At 39.2% G+C, this 22,211-nt stretch overlaps 2 protein-coding genes across 3 annotated transcripts; one reads left to right on the top strand and one right to left on the bottom strand.

Annotated features, from left to right (window-relative positions):
- Positions 1 to 551: 551 nt before the first annotated feature.
- LOC129366463 (bone morphogenetic protein 1-like) lies at positions 552 to 15,660 on the top strand. 2 transcript variants are annotated; one of them, XM_055040336.1, is made up of 20 exons: positions 552 to 704; positions 2,900 to 2,998; positions 3,100 to 3,234; positions 3,330 to 3,447; positions 4,960 to 5,138; positions 5,225 to 5,330; positions 7,085 to 7,209; positions 7,317 to 7,432; positions 8,712 to 8,814; positions 8,932 to 9,048; positions 9,709 to 9,854; positions 10,107 to 10,302; positions 10,399 to 10,524; positions 11,675 to 11,835; positions 11,908 to 12,088; positions 12,568 to 12,693; positions 13,411 to 13,538; positions 13,619 to 13,832; positions 14,520 to 14,770; positions 14,854 to 15,660. In XM_055040336.1, exons 1-20 carry the CDS (start codon positions 578 to 580, stop codon positions 14,986 to 14,988), a joined length of 2,889 nt encoding a protein of 962 aa, XP_054896311.1. In that variant the 5' UTR covers positions 552 to 577; the 3' UTR covers positions 14,989 to 15,660. The 2 variants fall into 2 exon arrangements, with proteins under 2 accessions (XP_054896311.1, XP_054896310.1); XM_055040335.1 differs by having other exon boundaries at positions 11,672 to 11,835.
- Positions 15,661 to 16,433: 773 nt separating this feature from the next.
- Positions 16,434 to 21,437, bottom strand: trim69 (tripartite motif containing 69). Its single transcript, XM_055040339.1, has 6 exons — positions 20,605 to 21,437; positions 20,237 to 20,332; positions 19,410 to 19,643; positions 18,734 to 18,756; positions 18,534 to 18,649; positions 16,434 to 17,947 (listed from the first exon to the last, which is right to left on the bottom strand). The coding sequence occupies exons 1-6, from the start codon at positions 21,400 to 21,402 to the stop codon at positions 17,403 to 17,405; spliced, it is 1,812 nt and encodes a 603-aa protein (XP_054896314.1). The 5' UTR covers positions 21,403 to 21,437; the 3' UTR covers positions 16,434 to 17,402.
- Between the last annotated feature and the right edge of the window lie 774 nt (positions 21,438 to 22,211).

Raw genomic sequence — 22,211 nt, 5'->3', positions numbered from 1 at the left:
GAGCTGTTTGACAACAAAAAAACCATCCTGGAAAAACATTGCAGTTCTTAAAAGCAGGATACCAGAATGACATGACTATCCATGCGCTTGTCTGCCCCCACACTGTTTCCTCTAAGTTCAATTCAGTTTTACAGGGCATTGTCTGTGCCTGCCCCAATAATGGCTGCGTCAGTATTTCCAGATGTTATAATAATGGAGCCCGCTGGCAGCCTACAGGTGGTGGAGTTAAACCCTTTCTGCTTGCATGACTCTCGACAGGATTTGAACTTGCATTTGATGTTTGAGTTTACCTAATTGGTTGTGTGGGGTGTGTGTGTGTGTGGGTGTATTTGACAGCATTGTACGTGTGTTTTCCATGTGCATTCATTCCTGGACTATGACTAAAATAAGTGACGTTTAACATTTACTTAGACGCGCTGAGTCCAGATCCACTCCTGGAACAATCCCACTGAGGGACTCCAGGTTTTACTCCATTTTCCTTTTCAAGTTTTATTTTTATTTTTTATTTATTTCTTTTTCCTCTTCCAACCGCGTCGGTCTCTCAGCAGCGTCGTCCTCCTGTTAGTCCGAGGTAACGATGGACGCGGCACCAGCCGCGCTGCTCCTGCTGTGCGGACTGAGCGTCTCTCTGGCGGCTGATGCAGAAGCTGCGGTTTCCTTCAGCGCAGAGGATGCGGTCGATTACAAGGATCCGTGCAAAGCAGGTACCGTGAGATTTGCTCTAAGATTGCATGTGTTTAATTGTACAAAAGGTGTTTTTTTTTTTTTTTTTTTTTTTGGACAGTTTGAAGCGCAGTCCTGCTGTTGAGACTGAAAATAGCAAAAGCTTCACTGCATGTTGCAGAGATGGCAGCACGCAGGTTTACATTTGGCTTCAAATGGATCCACTCTGGAGTTTGCAAATAAGTCATAAGTCACCATAAATGTGTTTGACAAAACGTTATATTTACATTTACAACGTGAAAAAAAAAATTCAAACTTTTTAATATAACTTATCTCTAAGAAAAGAAGGACATGGATTAATTCAAAGTGCCACATAAAATATAGAAACTAATTGAACCTGGCAGATTTAACTGATATGAGAATATTTAAAACTTTTTCCAAAAATGTGAGGATATTCTGATTTTCATTGCTTTCTTTGTGAAATACTTATTCTGTGTCTGTTTGCTTTAATACAAAAGAATGTTCAATTAAATTAACAACATGTGGATTTTTTCAACGTTATACCAAAAGTTCATGCAACTATACAGGTTGAGAACTTAAAAAAATATATCTATCCAATGAAAGCAATTGGATTTTATTTCAACAGTAAAGTGATAAATTGCTGTTTCAAACATATCTCAATATTCATAACATTACAGTATTCAAAGTCTTTTTTTAATCACTGACCAGCAATAATCTATTATAGGTACAGAGCATCAATCCAGAGCATATTGGAAAGCCTCCTTGCCATCACCCTAATCTCCATCAGATTAAACTCTAATCCAGAATGTCAATGTTGCTTCCAGTCAGAAGAAACATGTTGGTTAGAAATTTACTGCAATTTTGGGCTTAACTAGAGACGGAAACAGATATAATACAAAAAGACTTAAAGGCTTTTTTGTCTTAAGAACAGAATTAACATATTTTAAAGTCATAATACACTTATAAAATATTAATTATAAATTAAAAAATGACACATACTTTCCTATTCTGATGGGGTATGATCGTTTTAAAAACAACAATAAAAAAAAAACACTTTGCCAAAAGGTCGACATATTCAAGAAAACAACTTGTTTCCATCGTCCAACATGGCCAACGATTCTCTAGTAATCAAGGGCCTCCAGCAGGTTTGGTTTCCTTTCTTCTTCCTCTCGTTTTTTCTTTTTTTTTTTTCATTGTGACTTTGGGAACCTTCAAAACGCACGGCTCCTCCGCTTTGAGGCAGTTGCCTGGAGACGGCGGGTCACCGAGGCCGTGCCAGCACTGTTCCTCGGCTGGACGCCGGCGAAATCCCTCATGGCCGCGGGGCACGGAGCTCAGGCGCTGCAGGAGGGGTGTGGCAGTCATTTACAGTCACCCTCTGCATGACTGAGTCGACTTCAAAGGCCTCCATATGACGGGCCACATCCTCTCATTTGTACAGCAGAAGGAGGCGATCATATGGAGTAACTCAGAGGCAAAGTGTTCCTGAAAATCGAACCAGAGCACTTTAGAAATAAATGACTGTTCAGGCTTTAAAAAGGGTTTTCAATTCATATGAAATCATCCCTACAAACTAGAAGACATGAGTATTCATACACACTGTTTATTTCTCGTAAAAAAATTAATGTAGGGGTGGAAGAGGAATAACTGAGACAATAAAAACAATATTTGGTTATGTTTTTACCATTAATCAGAATTGCTTTACCAGTTTTTTGCATTAAGGTTAAGACTTTGTCACAGACGGATTTTCCTAATGGTTGTGTTTCCTGCAACACAACATGCTTAACAATCCTTTCCTATATTTGGTCAATGTTTATCTTCCCTTCCTCCTTTCTAGCCACAGTCATCTTAATTGATGTTCTAATGTGAATCAATGACAAGGCAGCATTTAATTATATAGGATGAATTTAGTTGAATATTTACATATTTGTGCTATTTTTTCAAAATGAGAAAACCAGCTGAAACTTGATTATTGTTGCACCAGTATAATTTTCTGCATAGGAACAAGATGGAAAGGTGCCGAGACTCTGATTATCCTTTATTCTTGACAAGTGTTGCAAATGTATATCATATTTCTAACACATCTATATGGTTTTGTAACATTTATTCTTTGTGTCTGTCTCGTAAAATCTCATTTAAATACATTAAACCTTGTGCTTTTGTGATGCAAGAAGTTGGGACCCATCTAGTTTCTTTATGTTTTAAATTTGCACAGCTGCCTTTTGGGGAGACATTGCTCTGGACGAAGAAGATCTTCATATGTTTAAAGTAACCCAGGACGTTGACACAGAACATGTTAACCACACAAACTCAGGTACGCCTTACAGGGAAGAAAAAGCACATTTCTCTGTGAAGTTGGTAATTCTGATCAAACTATTCGAGATGATGTATGAAATTTCCACATGCTTTTCACAGCCGGTGATTCCTCTTCCAATGACGGAGCTGCAGACGGCGTGAGTCCACAGAGGCAGAGGCGAGCAGCCACCTCCAGGCCGGAGCGCGTGTGGCCGGACGGCGTCATCCCATATGTGATCGGTGGGAATTTCAGTGGTGAGTGCAGAGGAACGCCGCGCCTCCGTCTCCTCCAAACGTTCACCTTGGACAACCTAAATCTGTCAAAACCTAATTACAGACTTTCCTCTCAGGCAGCCAGCGCGCCATATTTCGTCAAGCGATGCGCCACTGGGAGAAACATACGTGTGTCATATTCACAGAGAGAACAACCGAAGAGAGCTACATTATTTTTACCTACAGGCCTTGTGGGTGAGTAGTTTATAAAGACTTAAATGGATGAGACAAAAACAGCTGTTATGTATTGATAAAATAAATACTTTTGACTGTTTTGAGCATTTTTAAAGCAGTTTATTTTACATTTGAAATATAACAAAGTGTACAGATGCTATTCAGTTTTATTTTAATAAATGAAGTTCTTTAAGGGAAGACAGAAATCCTTTGTTCATACTTAAAGACCTCAACTTTGGGAACTTGACTGTTCAAACCCAAACTTGCACATGATTTATTAAAAATGATTTAGCAAAAACTTATTTAACAACAAAGCAATGAAGTGACTGTCAAATTAAAACTCTACGAGGAGCAGATTGTTGTTGCAACATGCTAATGAGTCAGTTTGTCTCCTCAAAAAGAAAATGTTATTATATTATCATTAAGTTTGCATATTTTGAACTGCAGGAAGCTGTTTGCAATGAGCAATAATAAAGAAAAACAATAAAGATTTTGAATATTTAGGGCAAAAACTGAATAAACAGATCATAAACCGCTGACTTATAAATCAGTATCCAAATAAAACATGGAACATGTGGGAATTCAACAATCACTTTCCCATCTATTGAATATAAACTAAATATTCAACTACAGGGAAATACAAAAAAGTTTCGCTTGATAAACAAAACGTTTCAACAGAGGTGTATTTTATAGCTTAACATAAGTAAAAACTCGAATTGATAGTGTTGCCCATTGAGCTGAAATAACATCTTGTAGTCTTTAGTCTCCAACTCAGATTGGGAGGAAACGTCTTCAAATTTCCTGCATGTCTACTTTCTTTAATCATGTGTTTACTCTCTCTTCAGCACAATGGACTAAATGTCTGTGGTTTGAACAGAGTAAACATCCAGAAAAGCAACATTACAAGCATTTACACCTGTTTTTGATTCCATGTAAATACCGTTGGGATTTTCTCATTTATTCCATCCAAAACTGCCAAATTTTATTTCACATTTTGCTCTTTATGTCTCTTGATATATATATATATATATATTTTTTTTTTGTGTTGTACAAACTGGCTGTCCTTTTCCCACAGCTCTGTATGTGAAATATTACTTTGCAAACTTCCCGCGGAGGCTTGCTGTGCTGTAATGCTAAAAACACCTTTCATGTGTTATCTTTTATAATACTTTTCCACCTAAAAAAATTATATTCTTGGTTGCAGACTGTGCTCATTTAATCATAAGTTACCTTCACCAGCCACAAGAGGGCATAACTCTTCCCATGCTAAATATAGATATTTAAAGTCATTTTGATTCACTTTCTCTCCCAGAGACATGTTTTCCCCTGGTTTTCTGGGGTTGCTGACAATAACATCTGTTTCGGATGTGGGCTACAGATGATGTTTCATGTATTTTTTTGTGAAACTGTGCTGATAGGCTTGACAGATTCTTCTCGTTAAATGTCAGAAAATCAATGACCTTTTGAAAATTCATTACATATTCTCATTCAGAAGCAATTAAAGATGGCTGCGGACACTTTGCTGCTTTACAGATGCTGCTCCTACGTGGGGAGGAGAGGCGGGGGGCCTCAGGCGATCTCCATTGGGAAGAACTGCGATAAGTTTGGCATCGTGGTTCATGAACTCGGCCACGTGATCGGCTTCTGGCACGAACACACTCGTCCTGACCGTGACGAGCACGTAAGCATCGTCAGAGACAACATCCAGCCAGGTACTAAGGTAGTAACCGTGTTACTACACAGAAGTTTCTGTAATTGTAAATGCAGCTTGCTGATGCTGTGCTACTTCCACCGAAAGGTCAAGACTATAACTTCCTGAAGATGGAACCTGGAGAGGTGGACTCTCTGGGGGAGGGCTACGACTTTGGCAGCATCATGCATTATGCAAGGAACACGTTTTCCAGGTGGGTTGCCAATTTTCCTCTGCTTTCTTTTTCTCCACCGCCTAATGTTTAACTTGTCTGTTATTTGGGTTTGCTGAGCATACATTTTCTTTTCATTTCGAAACATTTCACATTAACAAGTCATAAAACCAGCTCTCTGAGGAAATTATTGATTTAATGGTGACTCACTCTTTCCTCTGTATCCTGCCTCTAACTCACAGTCAGTCATCAATAAACTTCTTCACCTGCCTGACATTAAAATAAAAACATGTGTTTTTTTTAATGGTTAGTTGTTGCAGTGTTCTGCAAAAGTATTTGACGTTGAAGTGTTTCAACCATCTTTCTAGATTGTGACATTTGGGCTTTGTTTCTCTTCTTCAAACTTACTCAGCCGTAAGTTTGGTTCTTTATTAATTTGAAAAGTAGACAGTTGTTCTGCATTTCAATTTAGCAAATTTTGCCATGAAACACTTGAAATCATACGGAAAACAAATTCAAAGTAGACAAATTGATTTTCTCTTGTCATTGTTTGTATTTTGCTTGTCATGATTGTCATGATCCTTTTCCTTCATGTTTTTCTCTGTTTGTAACGTAAAAATAATTGAAGTAATCATTCATTTGAAGCTGCTACATGGCAAAATGAGAAAACGTTGAAGGTTTCTCAAAAACGACTCTATTAACGAGACATTAAGTTAAATATAAGACCTGATGTTTATCCCTCTTTTTCACCATCAGTCCATCAAGAACCTGCTGTGTTGTGACAGAAATGTTTTCTCTCTTGAGCATACTGTCGCTCCTCTCTGTTTCTGCTTTGGTGTTTTACCCCCGTCACTGCGTCGGGGCTCCGGGTCGTGGCGGCTTGCCAATTTAAATAAAAGTCCAACCAGTTCAGGCTTTGTTGAACAATTTGGGGCTGGAGTGGCTTTTCTCTCTGGCATTCAGGAGCGGGCTCCACTGAGCCGGCTGGCACCGGCCAGCGGCCCCATTCAGAGCACTCTGTTTACACATGCCTGTCATTCATCATTTCATCACCAGGGTATCTGAGCAACAGCGGGCGCTGTAAACCCAGCAAGGGATTATTACCATCAATGAAAGTATCAAGGCGCTCACAAAGTTGTTGACCAATTCCAGGAATAAATATTTTGCGCTCATGAATAGAGTTTTGTAACCTTAATAAAATGAAATGAAAACTTCTGATTTGCGTATGTCTAGATGGGAATGTGTTTGGGTAAGAAAAAAAAATCCCAATTATATATTGACATATTATTCAAAAAGTTTAGTAAATACATTTTGTTTGTGCAGCCATTGATAAGGATTTATATGAGTGAAGAATAGTTACCTCTTTTTAGTCTTTTTGCAAATACAAAACAAAAAGCTACATGTAAATCTCTGTGCTCAGGTTCCTCGCTTGCTTCTGAGTTTCAACCTGAAGAGCAAATTTTGATGAGAATATTTTCCATTTCAGGTGATACATTCATTTCATGTAAATCAACAGTTACATAAACATCCTGATTTACAACCACAAACTGGGTATACCACTGATTTACAATGCAGAAATTATCAGCCATTCTATTTTACAACTTCACAAGATACAATTCAAAGCTACAAAGTCTGATATGCAAGTATAACATATTTATTTCAGTACTGGAGTTTGTATCCATGGAGGAGAGCCTCTCTAAACAGAACTTCATTTAGTTTAAATAATTAACTTCTATGTGGTCCTTATGTTTTGAAAGTCTGCAAGGATGAACAGGTTTGTACTTTGTGTGAAACAGAAGCATCTTCTTGGACACCATCTTGCCTCGTTACGATGTCAACGGTATTCGACCCTCCATTGGACAGAGGAAAAGACTTAGCGAAGGAGACATTGCTCAAGCCCGCAAACTCTACAAATGTGCAAGTAGGACATAAATAAATAAGATATAATGCCCCACAAGTCATAATTTTGTCTGTGACTTGTCATCTTTGTGAATTGGTGTACAACTTTTTATTTCCTTTTTTTGGCAGGGTGTGGGGAAAGTCTGCAGGACAGTGCTGGAAACCTTTCTTCTCCCGGTTTTCCAAACGGATACTCAGCATACACTCACTGTGTTTGGAGGATTTCTGTCACACCAGGAGAAAAGGTGACTTTTAAACCTTATCCCTGCAAAATGGGTGCATGCATTTCATAATTGAACCTCTTTAATACACAACATGCCTGATTTATTTCATGTTGGTACAAAAAAAACATATCTTGGCAATAATTGTATCATTTGACCTACTTACAAAAGCATAAATGGTAAGAAAATTAAATAAAAATAATAGTATGAACATGTCAGTATTGGAGACCTTTTACAATTGCTTAGGTCACCCAAATGATATGTTGACCAATGAGGTGCATCTTAACAAATCATCCAAATGAGATTTATTTCAGTAATTAATTTGAATAGGTGAAACTCATCTTGAAGGTGATGAACCTTTGCAGTCTATTTCTGCTAGTTTAGGTGGTTGTGGTTTGCATTTTCTTAGAGTCAGTACAAGTTTTTCCTGCTGCAAGTGAACCAATTTTTGTTTGCACCTTTTCCTTCCACTTAACTTTACATCCAGGATACACAAAGCCTCTGATGCATTTGTGCTATATAAAAAGAAGCAGAATAAACATCCAAACCGTCAACACCAAACACTAGGATGGAGTGTTGCTTAGCTCATAGTTATTCCTTACAATCAAAATATGCATGTATTCACATCGTCCTCACAATATCAGCAGTAGCTATTTCTAAGAACGTCTTTACATTTTGTCATTTTTGTTTTATATGTTAATAAAATTATCTCTTTTTTTTAGAATGTCCAGACAATCATTGCCATGGGATTAAATGAGCTAATATCTAATATTTATCATTAATTGCATTAACATAGTATGCAAAAAAATATTGCAAAACATTTTTTCTTACCTGAATTTACTCAACTAAATAAATAAACTGAAAATGTAGATTTTTCTAACATAAGTGTTTGTCTATTCTACAACTTTAAAAGATGAGAAAAAGTCCAAATAAACGTGGGATTTGCTGAATATCCAAACATTTAAGTAGTTACTGTAAAAAATATATATATATTGTTTATCAGTCAATCCTTGAAGTCCAGCATCCTGCAATTTTCAGGAATGTCCCTGGTTCAACACATCCTAATCAAATGATCAGATTACCTCCTTACCATGCTGTCAAGTTCTTCAGCCTCTTGCTAGTGAACTAATTATTTGATTCATGTGTGATAAAACAGAAATACGAAAGAACTGTTTAAGAAATTAATTTAGGTCAGAGTCTCACACCCTTGGTGTGTGAATTTGGGATCAATATTTTGATGTATACATTTCAATCTGATATATTTACATGCTGTTATGCTCAGCATCTCTCCTCTGTGTCCCAGATTGTCCTTAATTTCACTTCCATGGATCTCTTCAGGAGTCATCTCTGCTGGTACGACCACATCGAGGTTCGAGACGGATTCTGGAGAAAAGCTCCCCTGAAAGGTCTGATTGATGCCTGTTTTAGAAACTTGATACTTAGCAGCTGTTTTAGGCTTTTTGTGTCTTTTTTGTACTAACTTACACTGAGAAATTCTTCCTGACGGGAAATGTTCTCTTCAGGGCGTTTTTGTGGCGACACGACTCCAGATCGGATCGTCTCCACCGACAGTCGTCTTTGGATCGAATTTAGAAGCAGCAGCAGCTGGGTGGGCAAAGGCTTCTCTGCTTCTTATGAAGGTAAAACACAAGAGCAATACTGATGTGAATACATTTTAACAATACTTTTTAAAGATGAAGTCCATACCAAATATAGAGGCAACAATGTTTAAATTTTTTGACTAACTATATAAAAATGACCAAACGAGTTTCTGTTAAATGAAACTTTTACTGTCTTTCTACTCCTGGAGTGTTTTTATATTTCCATGTTCTTAAGATATTTTATTCAGGATGTCAGACTTAAAGGGATGCAAATGTCTGCCCCATTTTTCATATTTTTACTTGTTAAAATGGTTTTAAAATCTGAATTGAGAACCCTGGTAATTACTGTAAAATGACTGCTGGTCATTATCTACAATCGAAGGGATGAACAATGAATGAATGAATGAATAGTCATGTTTTGCATCCCGCCGTTCAAACTAAACCTGTCAGGCATTACAGTGCCCTCTGCTGGAAAGTTAGTGTATAACTAGTTGAGCTATTTTCTCTATCTGCTTTTATTTACAGTGTTATTAAATATTTATTAAGCATATTTAAAATTTCTTATTTTCCTGTTACAAGTTATTAGCATAATCTGTTCTTCAGTACGTTATGGTTCTGGTGAACCAGGACCTTCTGTCTCCGTTAACCTTTAGTTTGACTTTGGCATTTGATTCGGTCCTGAATCTGACCTCTCTGCAGCCATCTGTGGCGGGGAGTTGGTGCGAGATAGTGGCCAGATCCAGTCCCCCAATTATCCTGATGACTACCAGCCCAACAAAATGTGCGTGTGGAAGATCACAGTGGCAGAAGGTTTTCAAGTTGGCCTCACCTTTCAGTCATTTGAGGTAAAAATCATATTACAAATTGAGAAAGGTTGACTGCCTCTGTGAAAAACAAATCGCAAACATTTTGCTGCTTTGAATTTGCAAGACCTGCTATTTCCAGAAATAATTCAAAAATGTCTATTTGCAGAAGCTTGTTACATAAATTTGATCTCAAAAGGTCAAACTACGCCTCAGAAGGAGACAAGACATATTTCTTGCATGATATGTGAGGAACCGGAACAGCAGCAGCAATCTTTTATATCCTGACTGCAGATTGAGAAACACAACACCTGCAGCTACGACTACGTGGAAGTCAGAGATGGCGGTTCGGACAGCAGCCCACTCCTCGGCCGGTTCTGTGGCTACAACAAACCCGAGAACCTCCAGAGCAGCTCCAACCAGCTCTGGCTGAAATTTGTCTCTGACGGCTCGGTCAACAAGGCAGGGTTTGCTGCCAGCTTTTTAAAAGGTCAGAGACTCTTTGTTCCCTCCAGCAACAAAGTGTCTCCACAATTTTTATGGAGGAGGACATATGGACACTGACTCCAGTTTTCTTTTTGTTTAGAGATGGATGAGTGCTCCAGACCTGACAACGGCCACTGTGAGCAGCGTTGCATGAACACGCTGGGCAGCTACAGATGCGCCTGTGACCCCGGTTTTGAGTTGGCAGCAGACAAGCACAGCTGTGAGGGTGAGAGCTTTACAAACAAAACAGGGCATAATGTCTCATTTGGAGGACTTTTATCCCCATTGCCTTGCAAACGTAATCATAAGCCTGGAACGTTTTCACAATTTGTAATGCAAAATCCAAAAACATCAATATATTTTTGTGGGATTTGTTTTGATGAGCTAATATGTAGCAATGCACAATATTGTTCTATTTTAATAGCTTCTGTGTTGTTTTCAAAGTAGCAGTCAGAACAAAATCAAAGTGAAGACATTGTCTTCAAAAGTGGTCCGAGTGTAATCTTATTTAATTTATCTCTCAAAACGATAAAGAAAGTAAAATTAATCACTTGAATGCAAATAAACTTCACACTTTAACTTCATATATATGCATTACTTTGTTTTGCAAAAACAGAAAATTCAAAAGAAGACTTATTACCACTTAATATGTCAAAAAATTGACAAAATTATTGCCAGTGAAGCCTCCTATATTATTCTGACAGCTATTATAGTTCCACAGTATCCATAGTTAAATAAAGAATGTAATATTTTAATAAAAGCAACACTAGAAAAGAATAGAATAGAATTCAACTTTATTGTCATTGCACTGTCACATGTACAAAGCAATGAAATGCACTGTCTTAAAATCCACAAGGGGGCAGTATTGTCCTGTTGCAGTATCTCAAGAGTCAATAGTTTTGTTTATCCAAACCTTTGATAATAACAAAAAATCCCTTCAGCGTGTACATTTATTTGTTTTTTAATGACCTTAATGCAGCAGCAAAAAGGTTATTTACATGAGTCTACATTTCAAAAGTTTGCATGTGGTTTTAATTATTATGCCAAATAAAAAAATGAATTTTGAAGTGTTTTAAATATGTGCCACTTATGTTAGTTTGAACATGCAAGACAAAAAAAATTCTTCATTTACATAACAAATTCTGTTTAAGAATAGAAATGGAAACAGACATATTGATCAAAATGTACTCAGTGTGTTTTACCAGTTTTTCTGCTTGTCATGAAGTTAATCGATATGTTTTCATCAGTTTTATCATGAGTTTGAACTTTGCCATTGATTCAGCTGCTTCCCTCTGAAGGTTGTGTGACTGTTTTTACTTTGTTATGCATGATTTCTTCCTCTGAAATCCCTTTTCTTATTTCGTTCCCTCCAGCAGCTGCCTGTGGCGGCTTCATCACCAGCCTGAATGGCTCCCTCAGCACCCCAGGCTGGCCCAGAGAGTACCCCCACAACAAGAACTGCGTGTGGCAACTGGTGGCACCAGTCCAGTACCGGATCACCCTGACGTTTGATGGCTTTGAGACAGAAGGAAACGACGTGGGTTCAGATCAGATCAGCATGTAAACCTTTTCTTGCTAAGGCAGCGTGACTGTGGTTGTTTCACAACAGGTGTGTAAGTATGATTACGTCGAGGTGCGCAGTGGGCTGAGCGCCGACTCCAAGATCCACGGGAAGTTCTGTGGCACAGAGAAACCCGACGTTATCACCTCCCTTCAGAACAACATGAGGATTGAGTTCAAGTCGGACAACACCGTGTCCAAGAGGGGCTTCGAGGCCCACTTCTTCTCTGGTGAGCGGCCTGTCAATATAAGAAATTCCTGATGCGATACTGCAAACCTTTACCGACTTAATTTAATATTTTCTTGAAGAAAATACCACAAAAACATTACACTCTGCCTGTGCAGAGATTGGAATTTGTGTGCCGAAGATATTTTATAATTATTCACAATTTAGTAAGGAATCAACTTAAAGTATTTTCAGATTCAAACTTCTTTACTGCTTTAATTTGAAAATGAGTAGTCTGAAGAATATTGCATTTTCTACACTGGTGTAATAAAAACCATATATTTCTATTTTTCAACCTTTACTTTTTGTCATTCTTGTTAACAAAATGAGTCTTAGTCTTTCAGTCTTGACACAAGTCATGCTGATTCTCACTTCTGTTCCTCCATTAAACTCCAAAACATCACCAAGTCTGGCTCGTTTGTACATGTTTTTCTCTGCTGAAGAAAAAGCAAGTCCAGCAAACGTCTTTGAAAATCTCCACAGATATAGACGAGTGCTCCAAAGGTAACGGAGGATGCCAGCACCAATGTGTGAACACCTTTGGAAGCTACAGGTGTCAGTGCCGCAGTGGGTTTATGCTGCACGATAATAAACACGACTGCAAGGAAGGTAGGCAAGTTCAGATCAACTTGTTATGCTAAGATGAATATTTATTCTGTTTTTGTTGAACAAAATGAAGCATTTGCAGTCACAGTGCGGATCTGATTAGACTATTATTGCTGAATTGCTTTAAACATCTTCTGGTCTTAATGCAACAGATGCTGGATCATTCATATCCATCCTGGTGAGATTTTTCTCAGAGTTGGGCTGTGATTGAGACACTGTAAATATGGACTGTACAGAAATGTATGTTAGAGTTCAATTTCAAAACCTCTTTATCAAAAACAGCTAATCAATCTAAATACTGCAGACTGGAAAATCAGTTTAATTTAGCAAATTTACATCAAACCAGAATTTGTATCTTTGCTTTGTGCTGCTTCTAAAAGAACAATCTCCATTTAATTTAATATTTGCTTGACAGCAAAAACTAAATAAGTGACATCATTTTAAATAACTTAAGATAATAAGGGGTTAACTGAGTTTTGCAGAAAGAAGCACTTTCTGCACCATGTTTTCTCTCAAAGCAGAAAACAACTACTCCATGTTATTACGAATAAAGTAGCTTTTATGAGCTGTTTAATTATGAGGTGTTCTTGGTTTTTCCCATTACTTCATATGATAATTAAGCTCTCCTACGGAAATGAGGAAAAGGTGTTTCTCCCATCAGAAATGATGTGATCCAGTCGTTACCATTTCCCCCTGACATGCTGTTTCGTTTTTGTTTAGCTGGGTGTGATCACTTCGTAAACACCGTATCCGGCACAATCAGCAGTCCCAACTGGCCCAACAAGTATCCCAGCAAGAAGGCCTGCACCTGGTCTCTGTCCACCACACCGGGCCATCGGATCAAACTCGTAGGTCGTAACTCAGACGCAGCGATTTGGTGTGAATGAAAACACGCACTTACAATCTTTTTTGAAAATCCCCCACTCAGATTTTTAACGAGGTCGACATGGAGGCTCATCTTGAGTGTGCTTATGATCACCTGGAGATCTTTGATGGCGGAGATGTTCGTGCCCCGACGCTGGGCCGCTTCTGTGGCACCAAAACACCCGATCCGGTTACATCCAGCAGCAACAAGATGTTCCTGCATTTTTTCTCTGACAACTCGGTGCAAAAGAGAGGATTTGAGGCTTCTTACAGAGCAGGTGGGCAAAGAAATCTACTCACATCCACTTATTGGCAATAAATTGAAATGACAGCTGCATAATAATCAAAAAGCGACCAACAGATTTGAGTGAAATTATGTTAATTAGAGAAAAACAGAAAGATAAGAAAAAAATACATGCTGAACTCTTAAATTTGTTCTTTTTACAACCACAAACTGCAATGCATTTTGGAACCTTACCATCTTGATGACATCATGATGAACTGTTACTTTGATTCAGGTGTGCTTAACAAAAAAAAAGACAAAATGTTGATTGACACTTTGTTCAGTCAACAGTGTCAAAGGACCAAAATAACATAATCATTTCTGCTGACTACACATTTCTAAAAGTTTTTTGAAAGCTCTGCATTATTTTGATCACTATAAACATTAATAAGTTTGACAAAATCTAAAAGCTCATGGATACAAACACTTTCTCAAGTCAGTGTAAGTGTGGTGACCTACTGTAGGGCTGCAGAATAAACTGTTAACATACCGTCATTGCTGAGAAGATGCTGTTTGAGGAAAATGCACATCTAAGGGTCTCTTAAAAAGCCTGAAATGGTAAATTGTAGCTGGGGGAAACGAGTTGCCAGAAATGTGACATTTTAAGTGTTTTTTGCATTCTTTCCACCCTTTTAAGAGCCTCTCGTCTTGACCCTCTAATTTTGTGGTTGTGGATTCCCAGAATGCGGAGGAAGCCTTAAAGTCGAGGTCAAGACAAAAGACCTGTACTCTCATGCACAGTTTGGAGATAACAACTACCCCGGCGGCTCCGACTGTCTGTGGGTGCTCACCGCCGAGAAGGGCTACGGTGTGGAGATTGTCTTCCAAGTGTTTGAGATTGAGGAGGAGGCGGACTGCGGCTATGATTATTTGGAGCTGTACGACGGCGCTGACATGAAGGCCCCCAGACTGGGCCGATACTGTGGATCAGGGGTAGGATCTCTAACGATCCTGATCCTGTTCTTGATGCCTGAGCAGTTTTAAAATGACACATCTGTGGTTTTCGGTTCCCTCAGGCTCCAGAGGAGGTCTACTCAGCCGGAGACGCCATCGTTTTGAAGTTCCACTCAGACGACAGCATCAGTAAAAAAGGCTTCCACGCACGCTACACCAGCACGAAGTTCCAGGACACCCTACACACCAGCAGCTAGGCCCAATCGCAGACTCCCATCTCCAACATTTGGACGGTCACACCCATTTCCAGGCGACGGGTAAATGCTCGGCTTGATACCACAAACACCACCCCGCATACTTTACATCAGTAAGTCTAATTGAAACCATATGGAGAAATCTGTATTTGCATTCAGAGTTGTTCAGTTTCAGAGGAAATTATGGATTCATAATGGCCACTTCGCTTTTTAGAAACTGGTTAAAGAAACACACTGGATTAAGATATAAAATGTACATATTGAAATATAGTTTGCTGTGAGTCTAGACTTATAAAACCATCTGAAGACATCAACTTTTAAGAATATCATGTAATTTTAAGGATTTGCAAACACTGAAGGGAGAATTTAATCATCTTCTGGATTTCTTTTGTTTTTTGTTCGTTTTAACGTGAATGGATGCAATGCGACTCACAAGCCTGAGTCATTATGAAACATATGTTACTAATATTTATAATCAAAGATATTTAGAGATTTTATTTACTCAAAATTTCCAATCTCCTTTTTTTTATCTCTTGTGTTCTGACATCTGCTGCAAATACAAAGAGAACGTGAAGCTGCTGAAGAGAACATGAGTGGCAAATTGTGAGAAAGAAAAAAAAGCTTTATGGATTGTGCAGTAAAAAAATGAATAAATAAATGCAATTGCTGAAAATGGTTCAGTCTGATGTCTGTAATTAGTGTTTAGCAACATGCTTTCAGTGCATAACTGCTATAGCATCCTCCACAGTCATTTGCTACACTCTTAACAATGTGAACAGAAAGTTTTGAAAATAAGCTAACGAGTTTTTAGGACCTCAAATTGTTGTTCCATACAAATGTTTCTCTGAAAGGTGCATATATAGCTGCTGGCCTTTTTTCCTGTAGCTAAATCCTGATTTATAAAAATCCACATTTATATTCCTTACTTAGTTTTCTTTCTTATCTTTTCCATTTTGAAGAGTGGCTGAGAGAAAGTTGCTTCTGTGCTTCATGCCACAACCAAATGGAAACAGAAAGTCAAAGATTAGGACATTTTTAACAGTCTACAAGGTTTCAATTACCTTTATTTGCACAGGACTTCTTGGGATAGCAGATGTGAAATTTGAAATGTTGCTAAAGTAATTTTTGCAATTTGGAATTTGCCCTCACTTCGAATGCATGTGCTAAATACATATATTGAATGATTTACTTCTCTAAAGATTTCACAGATAGAAAATGCTACTGACATAAAAGGTTAATTTACTTAAAAACCATCATATATATTTTTTTAACCAAGCTGAGAAATGTGGGAATCACTGCAGGTGGACTAAATTGAGCTTTGCATGAATCAGTTTTTGAATCAAATTATTAAATATAGAAATAATAGGATGTGCGAAACAGACACATTTAAAACCTGAGTTACTTTCAGAGGCAAAGAGAAAAAAACATGTAAGACCAAATTACAGCTATTTAAAACTTTTATCTATTATTTCTTAATTTATTTCCATCTGACATTCACGCAGCATTTATTCCTTTCAATTTACTCTGACGGCACCAATTAAAGGTGGAACTGCTTCACAGTGCATGGTTTCAAAGCATTAAGCCAATCATGATTTTAGAAACAAAGATTTTACATTTTCACGTATGTCTCTTCAAAATTAAAATATATATGTACAGATGAGCAGGAGAGAAATGATTTCATCCATTCCCAGTCAGGTGATTATACACAGTTTGAAGCACAGCTTCTCAAAACTAAAACAGGGAGCAGAAAACATCCTACAAACTCAACCGAGTGTGTCAGAAAATGCTACTCATAATACAGAATAGTGTTAAATTCAAATTGTTTAGCATACATAAAAAAAAATAATTAATCAACAATATTTTACAAATGTTTTTTGCATATATAATATTGCATAAAAGTTTGAAACTACACGATTTCATTACATTTTCTTTCCAAAGAGCCAGACTCTCCTGTTATCTTTTAAAATGCTGTTGATCATTAGTTAATTCTCAATAACTTTGGCCATATTTTGCTAATTGGCTAATGTTTAAGAAATTTTAAGAAAAGCATAGAACAAAATAATTATCAGCCGCTGATGAACAAAATCCAACGTTTTTCAATGAGGAAAAAGTTCAAACTCTGAAAGAAGTTTGAACTCTTCAGCTTATCATCCACCGTATGCTGGATTTTTACCAAATATCTCCTATGAAATCAGCTTTTTGAATCTGAAATTCTATTTTATAATTTAGACTTTATTTTTTGGGATATATCTTATAGGTTTTGTAGAAACTGCTTAAAAGGTTTACGAGAAAGTCTTGCCTACTTCAAGAAAAATATAAACTCTTGATTTTTGCACATTACTGTCTGTTCAAAGCAACAATTAGTTTCCTGATGTTTAACTTCACGCATGTTTACTTGCTCACTCTTATTCCCGTGTTTAGATCTTTGGTAAGAAAACCTTGAGAGGCTCATTTTCGTGCACTTTATCCAGGAAGCCGAGGTTGAAGTAAGGGTACAGAGTCTCAGTGAAGGTCTCCCTGAAGGTGTAGAGGTGGGTCATGCTCTCTGCATTGTAAAAGGACACCAGGCCCCGTTTGTAGTCCAGGTACACCCCAATCCGGGCCAGCGGCTCCTCCAGGCACAGGACAGTTGGCGGAGATGTGCCGGCCATGTATCTGACACCATAAGACAGGGTGAGAGTCCAGAAGCCGTTGGCTGGGAGGGCCTTGATGACTCCTTTTCTGGGAACCGACTCCCTGGCGACCCCCACCGTCCACACCGTGCTGCTGTAGACCTCGATCTCCCAGTAGTGTCGGCCGTGAGTGAAGCCCTGACTGGCGAGCAGCGACAGGGCGGCGTTGAACCTGTTGGGGTTGTCCTCCACGGTGTGGTTGAAGGTCTGGTAGCGGACGCAGGTGAGGGAAGAGCTCAGGCTGAGCCACGGGTTGGCGGTGCTGGAGTTAAACGTAATGGCTGCTGGAACTAAACAGAGGGAGATTATTGGATATGGCACAGCGCCTTGGAGAGGTATTTGTATCCCCTAACTTTTCTCACTTTGTGTCACATTGCAACCTCAAACTTTATTTTAAAGCAATTTACATAACAGTGCATAATTTTAAAATAAAATAAGAAAAGATATATTTGAAAATTCTGATTTTCCTAGTTGGAAAACTCGGAAACTGGGTCAGATTTTAGAGAGGGCCACATTTTTTTGTCAGACCAAAGAATTTTTTTTGTTTATTTGCTTTTTTAAATCAATTGTTACTTTGCATTGCACTTAAAATACAATTTATAGGCTTATAACAAATTAATATTATAAAAATTTGGGGATTTCAATGAATATTAACAGTACTCAAGTATTTGGAAATTAAAATGATATAGTAATTTTTGGGGAGCATATTAAACCAATCAGATTTATGTACAGGACTATCTTTTAGTGTATTTTACTGTTGCAACATGTAAGTAAAGAAAAGCTTAAGCAGGTGTGACACTGTAATTTCAGCTTGCTTCTCAAGATGAATATCTGTGCTGGGCAGCAGCTTAGGAGCCCATGTGTTGCATGCAGTACCTGGGTAAAGGCTTCCCCTCATAGATTTCCAAACTCTGTACTGCAGAGGCCCCGCAAAGCGGCCCTCACACAGACTCGGTGGTGTGAAAGTCGGTTTCTCAAATTTGAGAGAAGGCCTGCCAACAACATCAAGCAATGAAAGGAGGGAATAAAGTCACGTCCTTCCAAGGAAAACACATCCTAAAGTTTCTCACACTCACCTCTGGGGAAGGGCTTTGATGCTCTAACGCAAGGAGCAGCAAGAAGCACAGGACGACAGACACACACACACACACACCACACACACACACACACACACACACACACACACATACACACACACACACACACACACACAGAGAGAGAGAGAGAGAGAGAGAGAGAGAGAGAGAGAGAGAGAGGGAGACCAGTAATTAGATTTTCTTTTGGATTTGAAAGTAGAGAAATCTTTTTTTCCACATTACATCAACATCTGAGCTCATGCAGTCCCACCCTGCGGGATTTCTGTGGCCTGGGGAAAGTCCCGCAGCTGCAGCCAGAGATAGAGCTAAAGTCCCTTATTCTCCAGATGAGAGAGAGAGATTACTGGCCTGCATCCTGTCTGAACTCACTGAGTGCCAGAGTCTTTTGTTTTTAAATGGTTGGTTCATGGGTGTGTAAGGCCTCTAAGAAACATAAAACACACACTCTGCTCAATCAAATCTGGAATGTTTGAAATGTGAGAGCAGATTCGCAGAAGTGAATGTTTCGGCAAAATGAAATTCCACCTCCTTTACGAAAACAGATTTAGAAAACAAAAACAATTGAAACCAACAGGTCAGCATTTTTCTCCACTGACTCATCATGCTGGTAATAACTTCCAGATGAGTAGCTCTCCTCCACTGTGGCTGAACTCACTCGGAGCAGGATGAACGGGTCCTGCTCTTTGAGTTTGTCCTCTATCTCGTGGACGGCCCTCTGCAGGCGGGAGATCTCCACGCACAGCAGGGCCTTGTGCTCGTCCAGGCGGATCAGCTCCCTGCGCTCCTCCGTCTTCAGCTTCACCTGGAGGAGTTTTTCCTCCTGGTACAGGAACTGGTGCAGGTCGCTGAACTGGGCCTCGATGCGCTGCTTCAGGTCGGCCGTGTGGTCCTGGGGTTAGAGACAGACTTTAGCCAGGACTCAACTCAGAAAGGCTTTATGCAAACCATGTGTGTATCACAAATGTTTTATAAGCATCAATTAAGCCTCTAGTATTTTAAAATATTTTGTTTCTGACAGAAAAATATTATTTTAACCGTTAACTACCATAAGCTGCTAACTAGGCTAACGTTAGCATCTAGGCTAACTGGCTGCAAAACTAACAGCCAGTTTCAAAGTTTTCGAATAAAACTGGACTGCATTGGATCATCTGTAGTTCAAATGTAAAACACTTTGACTCAGTAAATCTGAGTTGAGTCCCAGTTTCAGATTTGAGATTTTTATTTGTGAAAAGGCAAAAAGTGAGCAATTTTAGGAGCTAACTCATAATTACTTTGACTGGAATGATCTCCACCAATAGTCTGAAAGGCAGCGTGCGACGACTGGTGAAAGCTTTATTCTGTGATTATAGCCTTCATTATTAAAATACATTAAAGAAATTTTGGGTTGGATGCAGAGCCCCAAAATTTATGATCCTCTGGGTATTGATCAGTGATTGTTGTGTGTCTTGGAAAGATTTTCTTTCCGTTTGTGCCTGATCCCACCTTGAGCTTTTTAACTTCATCTTCAACCTCCCTGTCACACTGCAGCGCCGTGTTGAGCTCCACTTTCAAGGAATCCATCGAGCTGTTGAGAAATCCCTGCAGGAGAAACGCAGCAAAACAACTTTCACACAATGGCACAACTTTCACTGGCTTTTGTGGGGGGGTTGAATATCAGAGACATCAACAAACTGGAAACCTGACAGGGAAAAAAAAAGAGACATGCTTCACTACATACTGTACTGGTACCTACAAAGTATTTCCCACCAGATTTATTGCATGCAAACCTGGACCCTACTATTCCAGATAAACTTGAATAATAGCAGCCTGAAACATTTCTTGCAGAAAGATGCGATCAGAGAGGAACTCACCCTGTATTTCTGCTCAGCCTCCTGGACACACATCATAGTGTGATTCCTGTGCTCTTGGGACACGCCACACACCAAACACACCAGCTCCTGGTCCTCCTCGCAGTACAGCTTCAGCTCCTCCCTGTGCCTGCTGCAGCGTGGGACGGGAGCAGGAGCCCTCTCTGCACACCCTGCATCTGCCAGGTATCCCGCGCTCCCGCTCTCCTCCAGACCGTGACAGTAACTCTCCACAATGTTGGCAACGATGCGGTTGGGCCGGTAGCTCTTCCCAGGGTACACCTTCCTGCACTGAGGGCAGGAGCCCGTGCCCCCCTGGCCCGGACCCCGTGGCCCCGTCCAGTAGCCCTCAATGCATCCCTGGCAGAAAGTGTGATCGCAAGGCAGGGAAACTGGCTGCTTGAAAAGATCCAAGCATATGGAGCAGGTCAGATCTCTGCTGATTCTGTTTGCTGAGCTTTTGGCAACTTGGCCAGCTTTGGGAGAAGGTCGCAGCTTTTCCATTGCTGCTTTCACAGAAAAATCTTCTTCTTTGGGGTTCCAACTCTTTTTCTCAGACTTTGTCCCTTTGTTAAGTCTTTCCAAATTTTGCAGATAAACTGACTGGACTTTCTTCACTTCTTTCTGGCTGTTGCTCATTCCTTTGCCTTTGTTCTCACTACCCGTGCAGCTGGACCCTGGACGTCCTTCCTCTCCTGCAGACTGTGACCACTCTCTCTGGCCTTCCTGTTGACTACTGGAAAATGAGGTGGGAGGCGCAGAAGTAGGCTCAGTCTCAACAGATAGCAAAGGGGATCTCATTCGCCCCCCTTTTCCCCTCTCAGACGTCACAGAGTCAGGAAACTGAGGCGGGCCAGAGATATTCTTTTCTTGGCATGTTTGATCCCTGAAGTCTGTGCAGAAATTCCAGTTTCTCTGAACTCTGTGACCCAGAAAAAAGCAAATCCACTGACTGTGCAACATGTGTGTCTATGTGCATATTAGTGGGTTTGGGACTAACAGCAGAAATAGCTCTATGTGTGATGTTGGATGTCAGGTTTCCTGAAACTTTTTATGACAGCGCTCTCCACTCTCAGCCAAGAATAAACAAAATCATTAAAACAGTCAAACATTGACATGGGAGGAGAGGAGGGGGGCTGCAGGAAGTGAAGTTCTCAGGAGAAAAGAAGAGACATCCTGCATGAAATCATAGCTTCCTGTGTGGATGTTATTGTGCATTGAAATGACAAAACATCATAGTTATACAAGTCCATTTTTCAGAACTTTAAAGTATGTGGAGTTTTGTGAAAGCATTTATACCCCTGGAAAGTTGTAGCATTTTATTATCTTCTATCTGAAAATGTCTGGGGTTTTTTCCCCAGACATTTGGGGTTGTATGAGATAAATTAATTGTGAAGTGAAAGTAACATAATGCATCATTTTTGTTTCATAAATATGAATCTAAGAAAAGTCCAACTCTGTCTCTCTGACACCTCTAAATAAATAAAAATCAGATCAGCTAGAAGTTAAAGAAGCTCTCCAAAGTATTGACTCATTAGTACAAATGCAAGTCTTAGGAAAAAATTTATTCTATTTTACTAGCATGCCACTTGTTGGTTTATCCTATTAAA

The sequence above is a fragment of the Poeciliopsis prolifica genome, unplaced genomic scaffold (assembly GCF_027474105.1).
Source record: "Poeciliopsis prolifica strain line A6 unplaced genomic scaffold, Auburn_PproV2 SCAFFOLD015, whole genome shotgun sequence".
Classification (NCBI taxonomy): domain Eukaryota; kingdom Metazoa; phylum Chordata; class Actinopteri; order Cyprinodontiformes; family Poeciliidae; genus Poeciliopsis; species Poeciliopsis prolifica.
This window is presented reverse-complemented; position numbering and strand designations above follow the sequence as displayed.